Raw genomic sequence first — 20,572 nt, forward strand, 5'->3', positions numbered from 1 at the left:
TCTCTCCCATGAAAGGACAGACAATACAGCAGTGCTCAGTCTGGCACCAGCACCGTAAATAGGAGCATATCTGTCTAATTTATTTCATGCCTATATGCAAAAGGTTGAACAAATAGCTATTTTGAGACTAAACAGTGAGCAGACTGGAAGCAGTTAGACAGTGTTACAGTGTCTTTGTTGGCCTGTCTGTTGTATGCAGTTATTGAAAGTTTATAATCAAATCTATAATCTTCTATGGAGGAACAGAAACAGATTACAAGTAAAGAATAATACTGAGAAGTTGAAGAACATTTTTGTCAAAAGCAGATATGAAATATCTGTTTAAACTAGGAAAACCTGAATACTAATAAGAACAACATGGATGGAATAGAATCCAAAATCCCTTTAAGTACTTGTTTTCCTTGTATAGAAATACCGGACCAGAGTACTTTGGATAATTTGCAACCATGGGCAGGAAAACTAATGGAATACACAGTCCCTGTTGGAAATCCCCTTGCTTATTTCAGCAGTGGAATGCAGATTACCATTCTCTTCCATTATGGATTCCCACATGTAATGCCAAGAGACACGGCCATGGTGCAGCTCAGTAGTGCAGCAGCATCTGTTCCAAGGACTTTATGGGTAGCTGGGCAGGGGACAAAAGGACCAGAGGGAGGCACAGAGGTACAAAGAGGCTGTGCTGGCAGCTCACATCCAACAGCTCAGTGCTGCAACCCCACTTCACAGATCGCCTGACTGACCAAACCAAACAGCATTTCTCTGTGGAACCAACAGCAACACTTGTTTGCAAAGCAGATGTAGTTTTCTAACTTTTAAACTAAAATCTTAATTTTCCAGCATTGATTCCTATGCAGGTTAAGGGATTTTATGCACAGTGCTCTCTGCATTTCTTGGCAGCAGCCTGGGGAGGAGCAATGTGGAAATCATGCTCAGAACTACCCTGAACTACAATAATCTATTTTTATTTATGATGACATGCCCATCTGTCAGGCAGCTTTTTCCAGTGAGGCAAGAAGGGTTTGGCAGCCTATTCCTTGTCTACCAAATGGCAGGTAAGGAAAGCTCCTGCATGTCCTTCTCAACACTCCCTTTAGACCAGTTCCTTTCCCAAATCAATGCACTGGCAGCAGTAGGCCTGAAACAGGGAACAGGAAACATGGAGCACTGCCAGTTTTATCAAGTATGAGTTGGTTACAAAACACAGGTAACAACTATGACAAGTTTTTGAAAGCAGGTTGTAGTGACTCTAAACTTTGAACATTTAAAACCCAACCTGCAACCAAACAGGATGAAAATTATCTAACCACAATACCATTTCTGAAATAATTTCTACAGAGATAACAATCAAAATTACAGTTCAGCAAGAACATAAAATAAGCTTTTACTTTCAGTAATTAGTGGTTTTGACCTTTCTGTTGCAAATACAGGTGGCATGAAAATTTCCATCTCCATTTTTCATTCTTCAAGGCAGTTAACTTTAAGACAAAACACACATTAATATGAAAGGGTAGAAAGATCGACCTTTTTCAGCTTAAAAAAACCAACTCAGTACTTTTATGACTTGCACTAACATTTGTACAAGAACATTCTGAATCCTACAGCCAAGTAAACTCCAGCTTCTCCAAACTTTTTTTGTGACATCTAAAATTTTGTTTCTCTGCATGTCCAGAACTATTCTGTGAGTGGGCATAAAGGAGATCTTGGATCCCCAACAATACTGGAACAGCCAGTATTAAACTGCCAAATAAGAAAGCAATAGAATGTTTAACACACATGAACTAGGAAAATCAAAATGAGACAAGACTGGGTAACTTGCACTCTGTACTGATTAGCAGCCAAGCAGACAGGAAGACTATAACAGCTTTCAAACAAAACAGATGCAAAATGTTATATAACTAAGGTATAACAGAGAACAAACTTCTCTCTCTGGTCCCCATCAGTTTACAGGTATGTATTTCAGTGACAAATAAAAACTCCAGGACCCCTAGTTCCCAGCCAAACACCCCAAAAGAGCCTTAAAGTACAACAGTTCTTCCTAAGGACATCCACACTGTAGTAGGACACTGTGCCACAAGACAATGACCAAGCTGGCTCTCAGTGACTCTGCTGAACATGTGAAAAGCAGTCAGTCCATCAGCTCCTTCAGTCATACTCTCAACATACCCAGCTTCCCACAACCAACCAGCGTGAGCCCAGTGCCAAACACCTAATAATGGTCCTGGGATCCAGCCTAGCTAGTCTGGAACCAGCTCAAGCATCTCTTCATGGCACTGGATGATGCCATTTCAACAAACCAAACAGGATGAGTCCAGGAGGAAAAAAGGCAGTAACACACTGACACCAGCTACCTTCCTTAAACTTACTACCTTGACATGACAAATTACCTTCAATGTGGTACCTGATATAATGTGTTTGCAATATGACTAATATTAATACAACCGCATTTTTCAAAGAGCTTTTATTTGTCTGCTTCCTTTTTTGGATCTATGTAACACAGACAGCACATAGATTTTATGTTGGTGCATTATCCAGACATGAGATCTGAGTCCAAACACAAAACTCAGTGATCCTCTTTGCTTTCAACCAAGAGGTTAACTTCCTATTCACATGAAATCACGTATCAGAATCCCTCTAGACTGTAACATTTCTGGAAGCAGAGTATTAAAACCTAGTTCAGAAATACATAATGTCATAGTACAGAAAATATATTACCTTTACAAGAAAGAGTTTTATAAGAATTCCTTCAAAAAAGTAAACATTCGTGTGAGCCTCCACTCCATCAATCTCCCCAAATCTACTGTAGTCAAAGACCACTCTGGCTGCCTGTGCCTTCTGGCCGTACAGCCATTTTAGAACAGCACCATCATAACAACAAAATTGTCAGTCAACCCTTTAGCTGTCATAAATATACTTATTTTGTAATTAAAAATACAGGAATCTCACATTTCTCAATTACAATTTTTCAGCTTGAATAATATATATAAAGCATATAAAGGACCCTCTAGCACAGAAAATCCACAAAGCCCTTACTGTCCATTGTAAGCAAAGTCAGATCACATGTTTTCACAAAACATAGTATTCCTGACACAAACTAAATTCTAGCTTGGCAACAATTGTGGTAAAAAACAGGAAAAAAGAAAAAAAAAGTTTAAAGTAGGATATGTAAAACCTGTGTTAAGCAGACCATTCTGTAGTACATCTCTCCAATGACCAGACTCAATGATCTCACAGAAACAAGCATAGAATGTTTCACAGGAATTGTTCAGCACTGCAAACAACAGCACTCATGTGCTCCACCTCACTTTCATTAAATCACAGGTTCTAATAATTCAAATAATTTATTATCCAGATTTTAAAACCCCAAGACATCAAACATTAAATGTGCACAGGTTAGTTTTAAAATTCTGTTCCCAATCTTAGCACATATTTTAAAATGTACTATTGAGGCACTGCTGAAAAATCCAAGCAGGGATTGATTGTCTTATATATAACCATCAACATTCAAGAAATAGTTGGTCCATTTTGTGTTCAAAATGTCAGTGTTCCCATGAAAGGGAAGAGTCTTGATGATTTGATGTGCTGTATTCTATAAATGTTAGTTTACAGTCGTTAACATACAAAACTAGAACTGCCTCTTTCAGAGCCATACAGTCTTCCCATGCACTGTAACCTACAGTCAAACATAATTTCCAACTGTGCTGGAAATTTTCTATTATTCTATATCTGACTTTTCTATTAAAAATAAACGTAGGCTGGATTTTTGTTTAAAAAGCCTATCTTCCCCCACAACTTGAAAAACAAGTATCAAAAAAGAACAAACAGCAAAAATAGAAGAAAGAAAGATGTTGTGCTAGTTATGAAGCTCTGACACCTGACAGCCATGCTCTGAGGAACATTTAAAAAACTCCTATATACAAATTTTATATACACACTGAAAGCCTAAGAAAATTACTATATCTGATTTTGCATTTATTTCAACCACTCTGCTGCAGCTGCGACTCATGCAAATGCATTTTGAAATGTATTTTTGTGCAATGTCTTGTTGATATGATCTGGCAACAGAATTAGGGCAACACTTTTACCTACAGGTATCTGAAAGTACACACTTCTTGTTTATAAGCTAGGCTTTAGTTTCTTGGATAAAACATGGCGTATTTAGAAGTGCGGAAGCCGAGCAGGTCCCTCATTTCATTGCGGAATTTTGACAGGTCCTGCCGCAGCTCGTTGAGGTTTTCCACAGTTGCCTGATCCGTACTTTGCATCTTCTGTCTCATGGAAGTCAAGTAACGGTGGACTAAGCAACACATCACCTTTTGGTAATTCTCATCTCTCTTTTGCTTCAGATTTCTCCATTCCTTTAAACAAACATCACACATTTACCGTGGAAAAGTGAACTTTGAGCCCTAAAGCCTATATACAACTATAGAGAGAATAAATATGAATAACAAAGCTATTTTATAAATACATGCCGTTGTGCACAAACATACAATGCATCTAAATTGCCTGCAAAATTTAAATTATAATCTGCTGTACCATCAAAACTGAAATTTTTTTATCTACCTGTCTTGGTAATTGTCCTATGAGCAATTAAGAGGTTCCATAGTCCTGAATGTCTCTCAGTGCAAATTCCATGAAGTGTTTTAGTTTGTTTATTTAATGCTATTTTTGTCAGCAAGAAGATGCAAAATTAGTATGCAAAATTACAGGGTACAAAAAAAGTTTATTTAAGAAAAAAAAAATAAAAATTCCTCCCCCCAACAACGAAAGGCTTCAGTGATCGTTCTCGGTTATTTATTTTGACACTTCTGTAATGTGTTTAAAACCAATTACCTTCCCCAAAGAATACTCTAACCTCACCATTTTTGAGATTAGCACATACTTCCCTGAGGTTTCTATGTGTTTTCATTCAATCAAAGCATTTTTTTCCAGACTATTTCTGGGGGAACTGGGGGTTGGAGGGAAGGGGGTTGAAATTCCCAAACCAGAAAGTTATTAGAACCTTACTTAAGCAGAAATAGGTGCCACTTATTTATATTTCAGATGCAATACACATTATTCTGTAGTTGGAGTTAATCTTAGCAGCGTTCACCTTATGACATTTCATTTTAGCAAGCAGGACCTCTCCAGCTTCAGAGCCTGGAGCTTTCCCAGTTACTCCTTACCTTCAGGCTGTTCTGACGTTTCACTTTGCCACTTGATGTGTGAGAGCAGATCCATTTACTGAGACTGTTGAAGAGGTAACAGATAGTCTTGGGAGAAGGGATGACATTGAAAGGTGGGGGGAGTGTGCATTTGTCATCAAAGTAGCTGAGCCAGAGCTTAGCACGAGCAAACTTCCACTCCTTGTCTTCGTGATTCTAAAGCATCACAAACATTAACAGAGAAAAGAAGCAAAAATATTAACAGGCTATTTTGTAAGTTTTATTTTCTCATACCTGTAAACTGACCATAATTTAATTTTGGTTATATAGCATTTTAAGATATAGGTTACGTAGTATTTTAATAAGCTTGTTTTAATATTATAATATTAAAGACATAAAATAAGTACACTCTCTTTAATTCACTATATACTCTATGTAAGTATAAAATTCAGCAATGAAGGTATAACCCCCTTATCAAATGCCAAAGCACCACACATATCAAGAACAGCATCTTGAACAGCCACTGTATCAAGAAAGTCATCAATTCCCAGCAGGCCAAAGCCCTGCACACGTTCAACGTGCAAAGCACCCATTTTATTTGGATCAAAATAAATAAAAAGTTCTTATTTGAAGGAAAGATGACCCTTGTGAGCTCACTGACAGAGCTCAGCCATGAAGGTCTGTAGATTAGTCTACACATCACAGGAAGAAATTTGTACAAATCCAAACATACAGCGAGCAGTTATTGGAAATTAATCAGAAACCACTTACTGCTATCAGCTGAAAACTTTTATGAAGCATTGCCACAAGGAGTTTAGTTAATACTATCACAACCACCACGTTGTAGGTACCAACAATAACAGCCCCCACAAAAGACTGTAATTCTTCACCATAGCTGAAACGTGTGACAAAAATTGCTACATGTGCCAGGGAGAATATGTACCAGAACAGAGCAAAACATGTGCCAATGAACCTGCAGAAACAAGAAAAACAAAAATCTGGTTAGGGAAAGCAAACACCAAAAGTTTTTAATGTAAAATTCAAGTTCATTGAAAAATTCCAATTTTGTTTAATTACTAAAGAGTAAGGGCTAAAACAATCAGCTATTTTATAGATATCAGACTCACGAATGAAATGTGTCATTGCTCTGTTGTTCACAGAAAATACCCGCACAGTCCTTTTCTTCATTTACAGTAAATCCTTTATCATAAAGTTGTGTCAATCCAATTGTGAATGAGAACAAGACAAGAAGAAACATGCCCAGAAATTTTCCAAAATCTTGCAGCATCTGCCCCATTGAAATCTGTGAAATAGATTTATTTCCTATTTTAGTAAAACATGTAGTTATTATTTGTATTCTCTCCTTCAGCCTCTAATCAGCAAAAAAAAAATTTTACATTTTAAATATTTAAGCTGAATTTTCACATGCTTAAACAGATCTCAAAATCAGGAGATATCCTTGTACTATTTTTCAAACTAAAATTCTAGATACAAATGGTAGGATATTAACTTACCAGGTGATGTTAAAACTACTTACATTTTCCCAACAACAAAACATCTACCCTTTAACTGACACACAGTCCCAGACAAGAGAGAGATAAAGTAGATGAAACAGGAACACACAAGAAGTGCAAACCACCCAAAACTATTTTGTTTGGAACAGAGTGTAATACCCATCCCAAATGCCAGTTGCTTTCTTCATATATTCATGCTTGCCCTCTCTAAGCATTTACAAGTTCTAAGCATCTGAAATCTAATTATCTAATCTAGGGGAATATTATTCTACCTTTTGTTAATAAAAAACCACCACACACAGCCAACTTACAAATCTGTATTATAATAGGTTTTACTAACCAATGAGTCAAGTAAGTGAATGCTTAAAAATAACTCTAATAGCCAAGAGACCGTGGTAGCTGCCTTCCCCCACCCCCACTGCTGGGTTTCCATGCCATATTTGATTACCACCATTTGAACTTTGTGACCTACTTTCAGAAAATACTGTAGGAGTTGTTGCACCAGCCCTACTGGCCAACAGTAATAACATAAGCTCCTGTGTGCCTCTGAATGGGGCACTGTTGACTGTTTTTATTTACTTGGAGAATTTCATAACAGAGTCTCCTAATAAAAACTTGTGCAAGTTCTAGTACATAAATAAATATACACATAAAACAGTGAATCTCTTTAAAATGTGGAGAGACTTCAGCGTTCAATCAATTTGTACAACAAGCCTAATGCTTAATGCAACATCAAGACTTCAGCATTTTTTTCAAAGTATGCAAGTACATTTCCACCTAAAATGTATAACTGAAAATTATGTCATTGAAACGTGGGGGTTTTTACTCTCATCATTACTCACGGGAAGGCTCCAGCAAATTCCAAGTAAGAATTTGTAAGAAACCTGTTCTCCCTTCTTATAACTGCCAATAAATAGATGATTATTTCAATACTCTTGAGAGATTTCTATTTTTCAAACAAAAGCAATGTGCACAACTCAACATGCAGCTTCAATGAGATCACAGACAAAAACAGAAAGGCTTTTGACAGCTCTTCCTTGCTACACACCTCATTCAGCCATCTCTTTAGAGATAAGAAGTTAAGCCAATTATTGTACACAACTTTCAAGAAGAAAATGATCCTTACGCTTTTCAAACTGTGGACACTTATGCAGTATGTTAAGCTTACAACAGATGAAAACAAAAAGACAGTATAGGTACAGTTATCATGGAAAAATATCATAAGAAAGTGAACTACACAAGGTCTTTCACTCTTTTTCTTACCTTTTCCCATCTCAATCATGTTCTACATGAGAGATTGAAAAAAAAAATCAAACTTCAATGCAGTATCACTTCTTTCTACTTTTCACTTTCCTACTTAACTTTTTTTCATTTATTCTCAATAAGACTCTTGATGGCAAATTAGGTTTAATGTTTTCTCAGGCAGAAATGATACTCACCTGGAGTGGTCCCAGAATAGAACTGGTTGTGTACATAAAGAAGAGACGCAGGTAACTAAGAACATTAGCAAAAGCAAAAAGTCCTTCTGCTACTAGGGTAGGATGGAATGCATCCCAGTCCTTCCTTTCAGCATAGTCATGGAACTGAAACATGAAAAGGACAAACAGAGATCAGTGACATTACAAATACAGAAATGCAGCCATGAACCACTCCCTACTTCTGCCTCCAAAACAGGCAAGAGCATAAAAGAAATTAACATGTATCATTCATGTCTCACCTATTTTAGAAATTTCATTCTTTTTAGACAAAGGCAGTTTAAAAGGCATTCCAGAGGGAGCCAGAAATCAGACAATTTAAATTTAACACCTAACTCTGCCACTCACTTGTTGAAGCCATTTATTCCTCTGTTTTGCATGCTTTGTTGAAACAGGGACTCATGTACTTCATAAACATGTGCATATGTGTAAAACAGGCCTCAGCCAAAAACAACATTAAGATGTTGTAAAGAAAACTAACACACAGGTGCGATTGCAACATGGTGACAGCTGACCTTAACCAGCTTTAGAAACACTTATGACTTGGGGTTCCTTCAACAGATTTTGTGAATGGCTACAGAGAATGGAAGTCACAAATAAACTGTTGATGTAAACACACCCTTCAAGTACTATCCACTAGGTACTACTGTTCAACTTATTCATGGAATATCCACAGATCCCAACTTTCGGCTTGGCTAAAAGCACTCAGCATTTATATTACCAGCTTCTGCTGCCTCAAAATCGACATTCAAAAACTAAGGAACTCAAAGCTGCTTTAAAATATCTTGCCCAAAAATCTGCTGCATAAAGATGGCAAGAAACAGGGATAAACGTGTTTTCATATATTGCATTTGCATGTGTACAAATCCTCCTGCTACAGAGACTCTTCCTTTACTTCTTACAGCTTAATATAACATGACCCAAGATGTAAGACAAACATTTTTATTTGGATTCCTAAATGATTTATAAACCATAAAAATAAATTTTGTCATATAACAGTGGCAAAAAAACCATTATGTGCCTGTTACATAGGACAGGAGTCCTGCATCTTCCCAAAGGTTACAACTCGAATTAGCAGCAAAGGGCTCTTATCTCAGCAAAGGAACTGCTACTCGAGACGTGCTGGTTGCAAAGCAAATGGCTGGGAAGGCAGCCCAACATGGCATTCTCTCTCTAGTTTTTTTCCAAGAAATGAAGCCTTCCTTTCCAAGTGATTACCAGTCTCTGAATCAATCCAAGGATAGGGAAATGAGCCAAACACCAAGTTGGGAAGAACTAAACCAGTTTATTTCCCTCCCAACTGCCAGACAGCTGTCAACTTACAGTTTGCAAGATAAAATAATGGTGCTACTGCACTGGCTTGAATTTTGCTAAAATAGTCACATTCAATTGGTCTGGCAGCTTGCCATATGCTGTGTGGCAAACAACACATGCAACAGAATGGCAATGATGGTCTGCAAAACTCACATCTTCAACCAAATCCAGATGGCTTTTCATAGAGAAAGGCAATGCTCCTCTATGGTCTCGGGGCTTTTATCCTTACTACCATAAAAAACTCCAACCAAAACAACCCCACCAAGCCAAAAACCAATTAAAAATCCCCCCACAACCTCTTAGGACATTTGAGTATATGTAATCAAAAGCTAAATAAAACTTTCTGTAACAAAATAGCATTAGGCAATCCAAAGGCAGAGATTACTATTAGCTTTCTGTATGTACTATGGACTCGGGCAAGCTCAAATGCCACATCAGGTGAAATGCACTTCCCTAAACAAAAATCAAGCCCCCTGGAAGACCAGCCAGTTCTTACAAGGAAGACAGTAGCTCTGTTTGAGGTCTCCAAGTACTCGGACACGTCGTGATGTGTTTTCTAACTCCTATCTGCCTCATCAGCTTCTCTCCAAGATGCAACAAGACCTGAGGTCTCGACAACTACATGGCATATCCCCCATAGAACATTTAACTCCAAAGCCTGAGCTGTACCCACACAGTAGGGCTGTTACTAATGTTGTGCCCTTCACCACAACCTGCTGCTGCCAAGACACCACAAGTAACACATCTTCCTGCACTGTGCAGCACTGCACTACTGTCAGATGTGCTCAGAGAAATGGATCTATGAAGACAAATGCTCACCTTGTTATGGGCAACGACCTTGAGGGCAAAAGTTGCCAAATACAGGGAGTTCATGACAAAACTAAGCTGATTACGGGATTCTTCTAAAAAATCTTCTAAACCCTCATACCAGAGTCTCTTAACATCTGACCACACCATTCCTGCAGGAAAAATAGAAAACCCAGGGAAGTGAAGCCATTGTACTGAACAGATATTCTTTTACATACAATCACCATGTATTTTACAGTGAATTTGTTACAGAATCAGTAAAAGGAGATGGAGAAGATGCTACAGGTGATGTTATTTACACACACAAGAACTGGAGTTCTGTTGCTTTATTTTCCTGTGGAAGACACTTGTATGATTTACGCTCAATAAATTAGAAAATTACTTTATTCTTGATTTTGAAAGTTAACCTAGAAGAACACAAAACTTACTACTAACTTTATGTGTTAGAAATTCTGCTGTGGCCATTTTGACATTGGTTTTTAGAACGCATTTTAATGGAACTATGGAATATCATTCGGAAAATGGAATATGGTGAATCCTTGTTACTTGGTTCTTTTTATTCCAGCTGATTTTGTAACACATTTTCTAAATACATTATTTTTCAACTTACTGAATATTTGTAAATAATAAGTACAATATGCCATTACAAAAAAAGCATTTAAGCTATAAATGCAAATACTATTTTAAAAATCTGTTAAGATTCAGTAATGTGAAAAGTAACCCAGTTTTAATGATTATGTTGCTCAGAGGTCATATTTCAATCTTACTTGAAATCCACATTAGAATACTACACAAAGAAAATAAAATGTTTATAGTCAAGACCACCTAAGGACACACTTCATCTACAGTAGATTTGATGGAACAAAATAATTTCTAAAATCAGATATTTAATCTCAAAGGAAAAGAGGAATCTGTTTTGCATTCAAAAGTTGAAGTTTTCAAGCTTTAAGATCTGCCTGTGTTTGTGGGGGGTACTGAGTATTTCCAAAATCTGCATGAACTACTCAACATTTTTCATACAGCTCAACAGTGAAAGAAATCACCATTACACAAAAAAACCCACCCTAAAACATCAAATAAATCACCCAGAACTATTTAAATAAAAAAATTGTTGTTTTTTTTTACCATGTTTTTTACTCATGCTTCTTATGAGTCTGGTCAAACAAATGATACATATCTAATCATCATCACATTAAGATAAATTTTAATGTAAAAACAAACATATGCCATCCAACCAAAAATATGGTAAAAGGTTTTATGAATTTTCAACTGAAAGTTCCTGAGAACTCAACAAAAATGATACCTGTGCTCCCTCTGCTGCATCAACCAGAACTGACATGCAGCCTTTCCAGTAGTTATGATAATCAGTGGCAATGACATTCAGAAATGGAAAACCATACCTTGAGAAAATACTACTTGTTTCTGTGCTTTAAAACAAGCACGAGGTAAATGCACACCTTCAATTAATTAGACTAAGATGGGGTATGCATGCAGACAAAAACATACACAACATCAATAACATGCTGGTTTCCTAAGAAGGTTACACAAGTCATTACTGTGCCATCAACATCAGCAATTGCCTTCCAATACACTCAAATCACACCTACCAATTAGCCAGATTATCAGAAGATAGTCTATTCTCTCAAGGGCTGGTCCCATTGTATTCTTCTTATTCTCATTGTAGACAAGGGAGTACAAATTAAGTAATAAGAGAAACGTGAAATATGAAGCTCCATGAATAATAAACTTCATAAAAGGAGTGTGAATCATTCGACCAACTCGAGATTTAGGAGCTAACAAGTAACACAGGGACAGAACTGGCCAGAAAATGCCAACCATCAAAACAGTCAAGATCTTCTTGCAGGTGTGCTTGCGGCGATAGCCGGCCATCTGCCCGAACCACACCGTGTTCAGGAACTGCTGGCAGTTCGACTGGGCAACAAACTGGGGGGGAGAAACAAACAAGAAACCAGTCTCAGGTTTCTTACTACACATCACTAATTTACATTATTAGTTTTCAAACTATGTGTAGATACCAATTAACAAGAAAAGGCAAGAATATCAACTTGAAATAATTACCTCGTAAGATACCAAAGCAATATGGAAGCCTAGCCATGATGATGATGATGGAACCACTATGCATAAAAACAGCCATTGTTCTAATTTCCTTTTAGAGTCAGCAACTAAACACAAATTATACACACTAGACTGTCAATGGGTTTTAGGTTAAGAATTTTGATTTCTAATAATGTAGAAATCTAGCAGATAAATAACATCACACCTCAGACAGCTCCACTCCGTGTTATTATAAAGTACAGTAATCTTAACTGAAGAATAAGATCCTGTTATTGTTGAATACTATGTACAATGTAAAACACAAAACATTGTAAGATGAGGACCAAAGTGGTCAAGCAGTTTTATACATATGAGTTCTTAAAATCACTATGGTTCTATTCAGCAGGGTTAATTTTACATCAGAGTAAGTTATACATATCAATCCCTCAAAAAAAAGGCAAGTTTGTCCTGAAAAGTATGTATATTATGCAAATATAGTTTTAAATTTCAGGTGCTTATCTGCATGAGTTACAAAACAATGTATTTCACCAGAGAATGGTCTGTCCTTTAATCAAAAAAGAACCTTGCTGTTGTCATAATATTTTATAAAGCATCATAAAAACTGTCTCTACAGTAAACTTGCCAGAAATAAAGCACATTCTGCAGATACTTTCCTCATACCACAGAAAAAAGTTGTTATTTTCTAAGCACTGTGGTAAAAACAAGCTATGCTCAAACCCAGAAGAACGTCTGAAACACTTTAGTGTGCTTGTTGAATGCACACCAGAAATATGTAATGCTGCTTCTAGGGCATTCCATAACTATGGCTTATGCCTTTTAAACATCATGTGTTTCAACAGTTTCACAAACAGTTTAAACCCAGACAAGTAGAACAGACAGAATTATATCTCCTTCTGCAAATGCTAACTAAAAATGGATTTTGCATGGAAAGCAAACTTTCTGTCCTTGGTCCTTGTACTAGGAATCCCACAAATACCCATTTGCCTTCTAGCACAGAAAGCTAGAGTTATAATTTGTCAAGGGACAAAGATGACAATAATCTACTGCATGAAATAAGTTCCATATTGGTGGCATAAAAAGCACTGCTATTCTGGAACAGAGGCACTATTCAGTTAAACCAGCACAGGTCCAACTTAATTACTGAACAGCTCCAGCAAGGCTGAGACAAAGCTGAACAGTTAATGACTCGTGAGAGGATGATAAATCATGTTTGGCATCTAAGGATCCATGCCTCCCTAGGCAAGGATTTAATGAGGATCTGAACAAATAATTACACTACCAGAGCTGTTCATAGAAAAGCAGTAGTTTATACTCCAAAACAGAAAATACTACATTCTTCTCCACAGTAAGTACTGAAGAAACACTCAGTATCTTGCAGCATCACCTCCCTGTTTTACATGCTGGTACTCTGTGTATTACCATCTCTTCTATAACTCCTGCACATTTATTTCCATTTCTATGTCTAGAGGCTCAACAACAAATTAAATTAATTACTAGCAAAATATGATATGGAAAGTCTATCAAATTACTGCAAAGACAAACCTCTTTTTGATTATACTTGATTGCAAGTTTTAAGCGGCTTAGGTTCATCCTCTCTTCCAGCAATCCTCGCTTGTCTACATGTTCATCGCTGGATGTGTGGTTCAGAATCACTTCCAGCTCCCGGGAATTCCGTGCTTGTGCAAGCAGATCTTTAGCAAAGGTTTTGCACTGTTGAGCGAGCTCCTCATAATCATTTCTGAAAGACACAGAAGCAGAACGTACTATTACGCTGTTCTGATATTATCCGTTAAATAATTAACTACCCATTTTTGGTTGGGATTGTATGTTATGCTGAGACAAATTAAAAGAAACCACCCCAAAAGTCATGTGTCAAGGTCCAAGCACTCCTAAGACAACTCTGAGTAGTTCTCACCATGTGACATGACCATTACACTTCAGTTTAGTTTGCAAGACCACTAGAGAAAAACTGACAAACAGACTTACAGTGTACAAATTCTCATCTCATGAGTTTCATATATAAAATGAAAGCTTAGAATTATTTCCGGGAGATAAGAAAGTGTGGTAGGCACAAAACATGGCACTGCTAAGTAATCACTCGGACTTGCCACTTGACAGGAAGTTGTTTTGGGTTTTGCTTTATTCCTGTAATCTGAAAATTAAAGTCTATTCACTGAATACTAAGTATTAATACAATAAACACAGGAAAAGAAACCACATGACTTCCTTGTCTCACCTTGCACACAGTCCGTTTTAGTACCAACCTGTACCATAAAAATGCAACAATTGAGCTCTTTTTAAGAAAGACAAGCAGATAAAATACAGAAAATTCACATGTTGTTTAGGAAAGTAGAATTTTACCTCATATGAACACTTGCTTTCACATTCTTGGAAAGTTTTTGTGCTGGTAAGTTACAAAATGGTAGAAATCTGCATAGTTCAAACGTGAAATTATACTGACCATTTGTTCATTAAATAGAGCATTTTCAACATGAAATCTCCACACATATGCATATTTCACATATATATATATACACATGCACTGTTCAAAGTCTTATAAGGGGCAAACTTAAGAAACAATGCTCTAAACAACCCTCAACATGAGTCAGATCAGCATAAACAAGTTATTGCATATTTCTATCCTGATACAGGAAAAAAAAGTGCAGAATAGTGGTGAGATACTGATATGATTAACAGGTGTGTGATTTTCACATAAGTCAGCCTTTAGCATAATTTCTGTTTTTCACAGTAGAGCTGAAATTTGAACTGTAGGTGCAACTATACAGATTGAACTGTCTACACCTAAAAAAATTCAAAGTCATTAAACTGTCAAAATAACTACCAATGAGGCATAAATTATATTATATAACTTGTTATTATGTCTATTTATCAGTTTAAACACTCCAATTAAAAAAAAAATTAAGAATAAACCTTTTCTAATGCATACACATTTCTGTACATGTAATTTCATAAGTATTAAAATTAGTTTGTATTTTCAATTCCTACCTGAATTCAACCTCAACAAGGCTTAATTCTTTCAAGTCTGCACTGAGTTCAAAAGCTCGTAGGATTGGATCCTCCTCTGTCAACATTATTAAAGCAGGACTGGCCAAACATCGATAGATGTCAAGACGAAACCTGTGACAAAAGGACAGCGAGCAAAATGAAGGTGTTTCACTTCATTAGCAGTTTCAAATCAGAGCCTATTCCAAAGGTCTGCATAAGCAGCTGAAAGACAAAACAATCTGCTTTCTTAAAATTAGACACTACAAGCATTAAATGTGGTATGTCACAGAAGACACAGTTCCATGACATATTTAGAATCCTTAAGTACCAAAAATTGGCCAAATTTCCAAAGAAAAAGGAAACATACTGAGTCTGACCCAAGCAATACCTGAGGACTGAGAATTTTTTTATTAGGGACTATGACTGCTGAGTCTCACCTGGAATGTCGTAGACTATCTTTTTTGTTCTTGGCAGTACACAGTGTGCATTCACAGCCTACAGCATGAGGTTTGGGCAAGGATATATCTTGCTTTAGCAGCATGGTGAGAATTTCATAATTGTTCCGATGAGCAGCTAAAATGACCGGTGCCACATCCATGGTCGTTGAGTACTCAGGGTTCTGAATGCGTTCCATTAATTTCTGGAATAAAACACGGCAAGAGTCTAAATTTATTACCCACAGTTCTACTACAGTGCTTACATGTAAGGGGTTTTTTGACTGTTTAACAGTGAATCTGCTCTTCAAAATGCTTTCCAATGTTTCGTAACACAAGAAGGAAAAATTTGCAAAAACATTCAAACACCTCTCAGATAAATACTGAGAAACAGACACAGAAATGTTTCTGATTTATTTACACAGAAAATCTGACATTCAATGCCTGCCTTCTCCAATATACGTGTGATATTAAAAACTATCTTGCTGTAATATGAGAAAAAATTATTTTATTTACTAAGTGCAGAAAAAATATCTTGAATGTGTCGTACTCTGTCACACAATACCTTATTCCTTCCCTTCCTCCACCTCTAGTTGTGTACTTTTAAAAGCTCTCTGACAATTAAGCATTCCAAGTTAAGTTTCAAGTGATTAATTTCAAGGTAAGGATCTGACATTTATAGATTTGCTCAAAAAGTCTATGAAGCTTCAATACATGAATAAACCCTTTCTAGGTCAAGGCTGCTAACCAGCTCGCAAACAGGCTACAATAAAACATTTATAACCACTGTTTTCATTCTCTTCCAAACTAGGCACCTATTAGCACTGGTAGGTATAAAGGTGCTGTATTCCTTAGGCCATAAAGCAAAACAATGTATTCTATCTTTCAGACAAATCAGGCTACAAAAATGATCCTCAGTGTCCAGGTTCTATCACCTCAGAGATGCAGAATTTAAGAACATTGTTTTAAATGCCACAGCTACCCAGAATGAGATAGCCCCCACTCCCCAACCAAAAACCAAGGACTAACAACACTCAACGACAATGGTTGGTCTGGAGGATCTTTTGGGCCGGTGATTAAGTAGAATGTCCACAGCTCCCACCACTTCCGAGTCAATAGCCACCAACAGTGCATCCGATGACTAAGGAAAGAAAACAAATCATATGTGAAAACAGCAGTAACTTAAAACAGCAGAAAGAGTCAAATGCAAGGCAAACTGCATTTTTTAATATACTATTTTAAATTCATATTTCAAGTACTAAAACAACGTTTTGCATTATTACCAGGCCAGTGATCAGGACACAAATGCGGGCTGTCATTCCAGGAGTTCACAGAGCCTCACTGACAATTTGTTTCATTGCACAAACAGCAAAAGAACAAACTTCAGAAATTGCTTTCCAGCAAAGATGATGCTGAATACTTGCAAAAATCAAGTTCTAAGAGACAGTTTCCTGTGGTACTAAAAACGTTAAAAGCAAGTGTCTGTGTGACACAGCTTGGGCCTATGGGACACTTCAGCCCCACATTCGTAGTAGCTTTTTCTTCTTGGCTGGTAACTCCTTCTGCAACTTCTCCTAAGCTGAGCTAAGCAGCTTTTCATTTTCCCTTCAGTTGATATCATTCTCTTTAATTCACTTCCAAAAATTCAAATTTTCACTTTAAAAAATAAAAGACACAGCTTTTATTATTGCCACTGATCCAGGGAGGGGAAAGCTTGTTGTTTTATTCATGTCCAATATCAAAAAATGTAGTAAGAAATGCTACTTCTCCCTGTCTTACACACTTAACCCATCATAGCTTCCACTCTCCCAGCAGCAGCAGAGATGCTGCATACAGTTAAGGAAGCATTGCTGGCAGGGAACTATTCTGCCATCAAGCACAGATCAACTTTAATAAGAAAGCACTTGCAGCAATGCACATTTGTCTTAACTTAAAATCAGCTAATATAATGTGCATTTTTCCGTGTTACCATTTAAAAAGTTATTATACTCCATAGCCAAAGGGATATCTGCATTTACACTTTTAATATGATGCACTGACTATATACTGTTTATTTTGCTTAAAGACAATGTGTGCATTTTATCTGCAACAGGAATAATGTTTAAAATAAAATTCAGACTTGTTCATATGATTGAAAATGTTACTTATATATTTATATATACTTACAAAAAAGTAAAATTTTGTGGAAAAAGCCCACTTTCGCAATTATTAAATGGAAAAAGAACTGAACTGCCTATAAAGGCAGATTGTATTCCCTTCCAAATTCTGACAGATTAACAGAGAACATATATGACTACACAGAAAATTTTCAATAACGTGTTGTATACCTGGCAGCCGTAATCCAAAAGGAGCTGCAGTATGTCCAAGTTTTCATTTTCAATGGTTATGGTAACAGCATTTCGTCCAAGCACATCCACACAATTTATGTTCATTTCCCCTGAGCTGTTTTCCTCCAGCAGTTTCTTAACCATGTAATAGTCACCTGCACAAGTAATGCATGGATATCATTCTCTATTACCATAAAGCATGTGAACATTTTAAGTACCAGCTACCCACAAACAAGACAACATTCCATAGCTGACAACAAGACACTGACAGACAAGCAAGAAGTCAAGGTAAATAAGCATTCTCTCATCAGGCAAAAAACTAAAGATTTACGTCTTTTCAGGAAAGCAATAGATAAGTACTTCATCTACGCCCTTAGTTCCAAACACACACAAAAGCACGGGTAGCTTTCAAAACTGTCTCTGAGGTAACCCATTATTTTGCAGCATAGAACACCATGATCAAGACAGACTTTAGTGTAGCATACTTACAGAAGTATATATAGAATACTTCTACGTGGAATAAAATACATAAAGAGCCTTCAAGAGCACTGAATCAGCTGCTATATGGACAACTAGGTTTTGTACATTTTTTTGCCATGCATCATTTTACGTCCCTCAGCCCCTGCTCATACTTAAGAGAGAGCAAGCTGTGGCTTCATCCGATGTTCGGGACAGCCTTCACGGGCAGAGCACAGTTCCTCAGCTCGCTGGCTGATGTCACCGCAGAAATACTCCCACGGGTGCGAGCAAACCTAAACTCAGGGCCAGCACACATGTCAACACCCCACAGCCGTGCCTGTGAACCAAGCACGAAGGGCCGCGCAGCACATCAGTAAAAGCCAATCTCGGAGTCCAACATTTCAGACGTGTTAACATCTGTTTTATTTAAGACCATATTTCTACTCAAGGGTAACTAAATACAGGCATAAAAAAGCATATTTTAGAAAGGAAAATCTCTGCCCGTCCACAACCACGGGTACAAATCGCAGGATATCGATCGCGCTTATTGCGGTGATGTTAAGATAAGCCCCGATTTTACAGCAGCTCCACACGCACAGGCTCTTCTAACAGCGAACGCAGCAAATAAATACCTTACGAATTGCTCCGGCACAAACAGAACTCCCTCAGGAGTTACTTCCCGGCAGAAGGAGCCGGGGCCGCTGGCTCTGGGACAGCGGGAGGCGGCGGGGCCGGACCCGCTCGGGGGTCCCGCCGCCCCCGGCAACAGGCGCGGCCATGGCGGGCTGACCCCCGGCGCCGGCGGGCAGGGGGGATTCGGGCCCTCGGGGCGAGCGGCCGAGGCCTCGCGGGGGGGGCCGGGCCGGTACCTTTGTCGCAGGCCAGCAGGAAAAGCTTCTCGTCCAGCGTGGTCTCCTCCTTCACCTGCCGCACGTCCTTCAGCGCCAGCAGCTTGTTGGGCGAGGCCGAGGCGGACGGGTCCGCGCTCTGGTACAGGGCGGCCATGGTTCGGCCAGGCCCATGCGGGCGCGGGCGGGGCGCTGTCGCGGCGCGGTCCCCGATGCCCACGGGCCCCGCGGGGAGCGGGGCAGCGGCCCCGGCGCGGTCACCCCGCGGGCGGGCGGGCACGGGGCAGGGCGGGCAGGGCCGGGCCGGGAGGCCGCTCCCCGCCGCACTGCGCAGGCTCCGGGCCCCGCGCTGAGGGCAGCGCCGGCGGGCGGGCGGGCGGAGGGCGGGGGCTGCGGCTCGAGGAAGCGCCGCTGCCCTGTGGCGTCCGCGACCCCCCGACCCCCGATCCCTCTAGGCAGCGCTCAGAGGCCCGCGCCCCTGCGAAGGGAGCACGGTGAGGAACGGGGCGCACACACCGCGCCCCCCACCTGACCACTCTCAGTTCTGCGTTTTCCCTTAGAGAATCACACAATCAGTTAGGTTGGAAAAGACCTCTGAAATCATCTAGTCCAACGTATGACCCAACACCACCGTGCCAATCAGACCATGGTACGGAGTGCCTGTTCTGCTCTTTAAACACCTCCAGGGACAGTGACCCCACCACCTCCCTAGGCAGCTCATTCCGGTGTCTGATCACCCTTTCTGTGAACAAATTCTTCTTCACGTCCAATCTAAGCCTCCCCTGGGCAGCTTGAGACAATGTCCTCTTGTCCTGTTGCTGTTGCTTGGGAGAAGAGGCCGGCCCCACTTGCCTCCTTTTTGGAGCTGTACAGAGCAATAAAGTCACGTTTGAGCCTCCTTCAGCCTAAACACCCCCAGCTCCCTCAGCCTCCTCACCAGACTTGTGCTCCAGACCCTCCACCAACTACATGGTCCTTCTCTGGGCCCACTCCAGCACTCAGTGCCCTTCCTGAATCTCTTTTATCCCAGCTGCTTGGATCCAAATCCAAGCATTTAATTCTCTCAACTACCGCTTATCGTCTTATATAATAGAAACTGAATGGATGCATCTCTTACTGTTGATAAGTTGTGTGCAAGATACTGAAGATGTAAAGCTTAGTACAGCTGTTC

General features: G+C 39.0%; 2 protein-coding genes across 4 annotated transcripts in view; one reads left to right on the top strand and one right to left on the bottom strand.

The window, feature by feature from the left end:
- Positions 1-2,443: 2,443 nt before the first annotated feature.
- Positions 2,444-19,560, bottom strand: TRPC1 (transient receptor potential cation channel subfamily C member 1). 2 transcript variants are annotated; one of them, XM_064666391.1, is made up of 13 exons: positions 19,423-19,560; positions 18,095-18,249; positions 16,797-16,908; positions 15,771-15,973; positions 15,334-15,465; positions 13,870-14,065; positions 11,859-12,195; positions 10,264-10,403; positions 8,095-8,238; positions 6,269-6,444; positions 5,913-6,114; positions 5,163-5,357; positions 2,444-4,355 (listed from the first exon to the last, which is right to left on the bottom strand). In XM_064666391.1, the coding sequence occupies exons 2-13, from the start codon at positions 18,139-18,141 to the stop codon at positions 4,128-4,130; spliced, it is 2,112 nt and encodes a 703-aa protein (XP_064522461.1). In that variant the 5' UTR covers positions 18,142-18,249; positions 19,423-19,560; the 3' UTR covers positions 2,444-4,127. The 2 variants fall into 2 exon arrangements, with proteins under 2 accessions (XP_064522461.1, XP_064522460.1); XM_064666390.1 differs by having other exon boundaries at positions 16,807-16,908; positions 19,423-19,558.
- Positions 19,561-19,573: 13 nt separating this feature from the next.
- The window catches only part of LOC135419697 (uncharacterized), a 36,684-nt gene continuing 35,685 nt past the window's right edge, over positions 19,574-20,572 (top strand). The window contains exon 1 of one of the 2 annotated variants that reach the window (XR_010433098.1): positions 19,574-19,895. The gene's annotated coding sequence lies outside the window, so the exon portion shown is untranslated. The remainder of the gene's footprint in view (positions 19,896-20,572) is intronic. The other variant, XR_010433099.1, reaches the window with a different exon arrangement.

This window comes from Pseudopipra pipra, chromosome 10 (assembly GCF_036250125.1).
Source record: "Pseudopipra pipra isolate bDixPip1 chromosome 10, bDixPip1.hap1, whole genome shotgun sequence".
NCBI lineage: Eukaryota > Metazoa > Chordata > Aves > Passeriformes > Pipridae > Pseudopipra > Pseudopipra pipra.

Excerpts from the sequence above, each read along its gene's own strand:
- TRPC1 (XM_064666390.1), bottom strand. The coding sequence starts at position 19,558 with ATGGCCGCCCTGTACCAGAGCGCGGACCCGTCCGCCTCGGCCTCGCCC. Across the intron at positions 12,196-13,869 it reads TCAAGTATAATCAAAAAGAG|TTTGTTGCCCAGTCGAACTG; the intron begins GTTTGTCTTTGC and ends TCTCCCCCCCAG. Across the intron at positions 5,358-5,912 it reads AAAGTTTTCAGCTGATAGCA|AATCACGAAGACAAGGAGTG; the intron begins GTAAGTGGTTTC and ends GTGATGCTTTAG.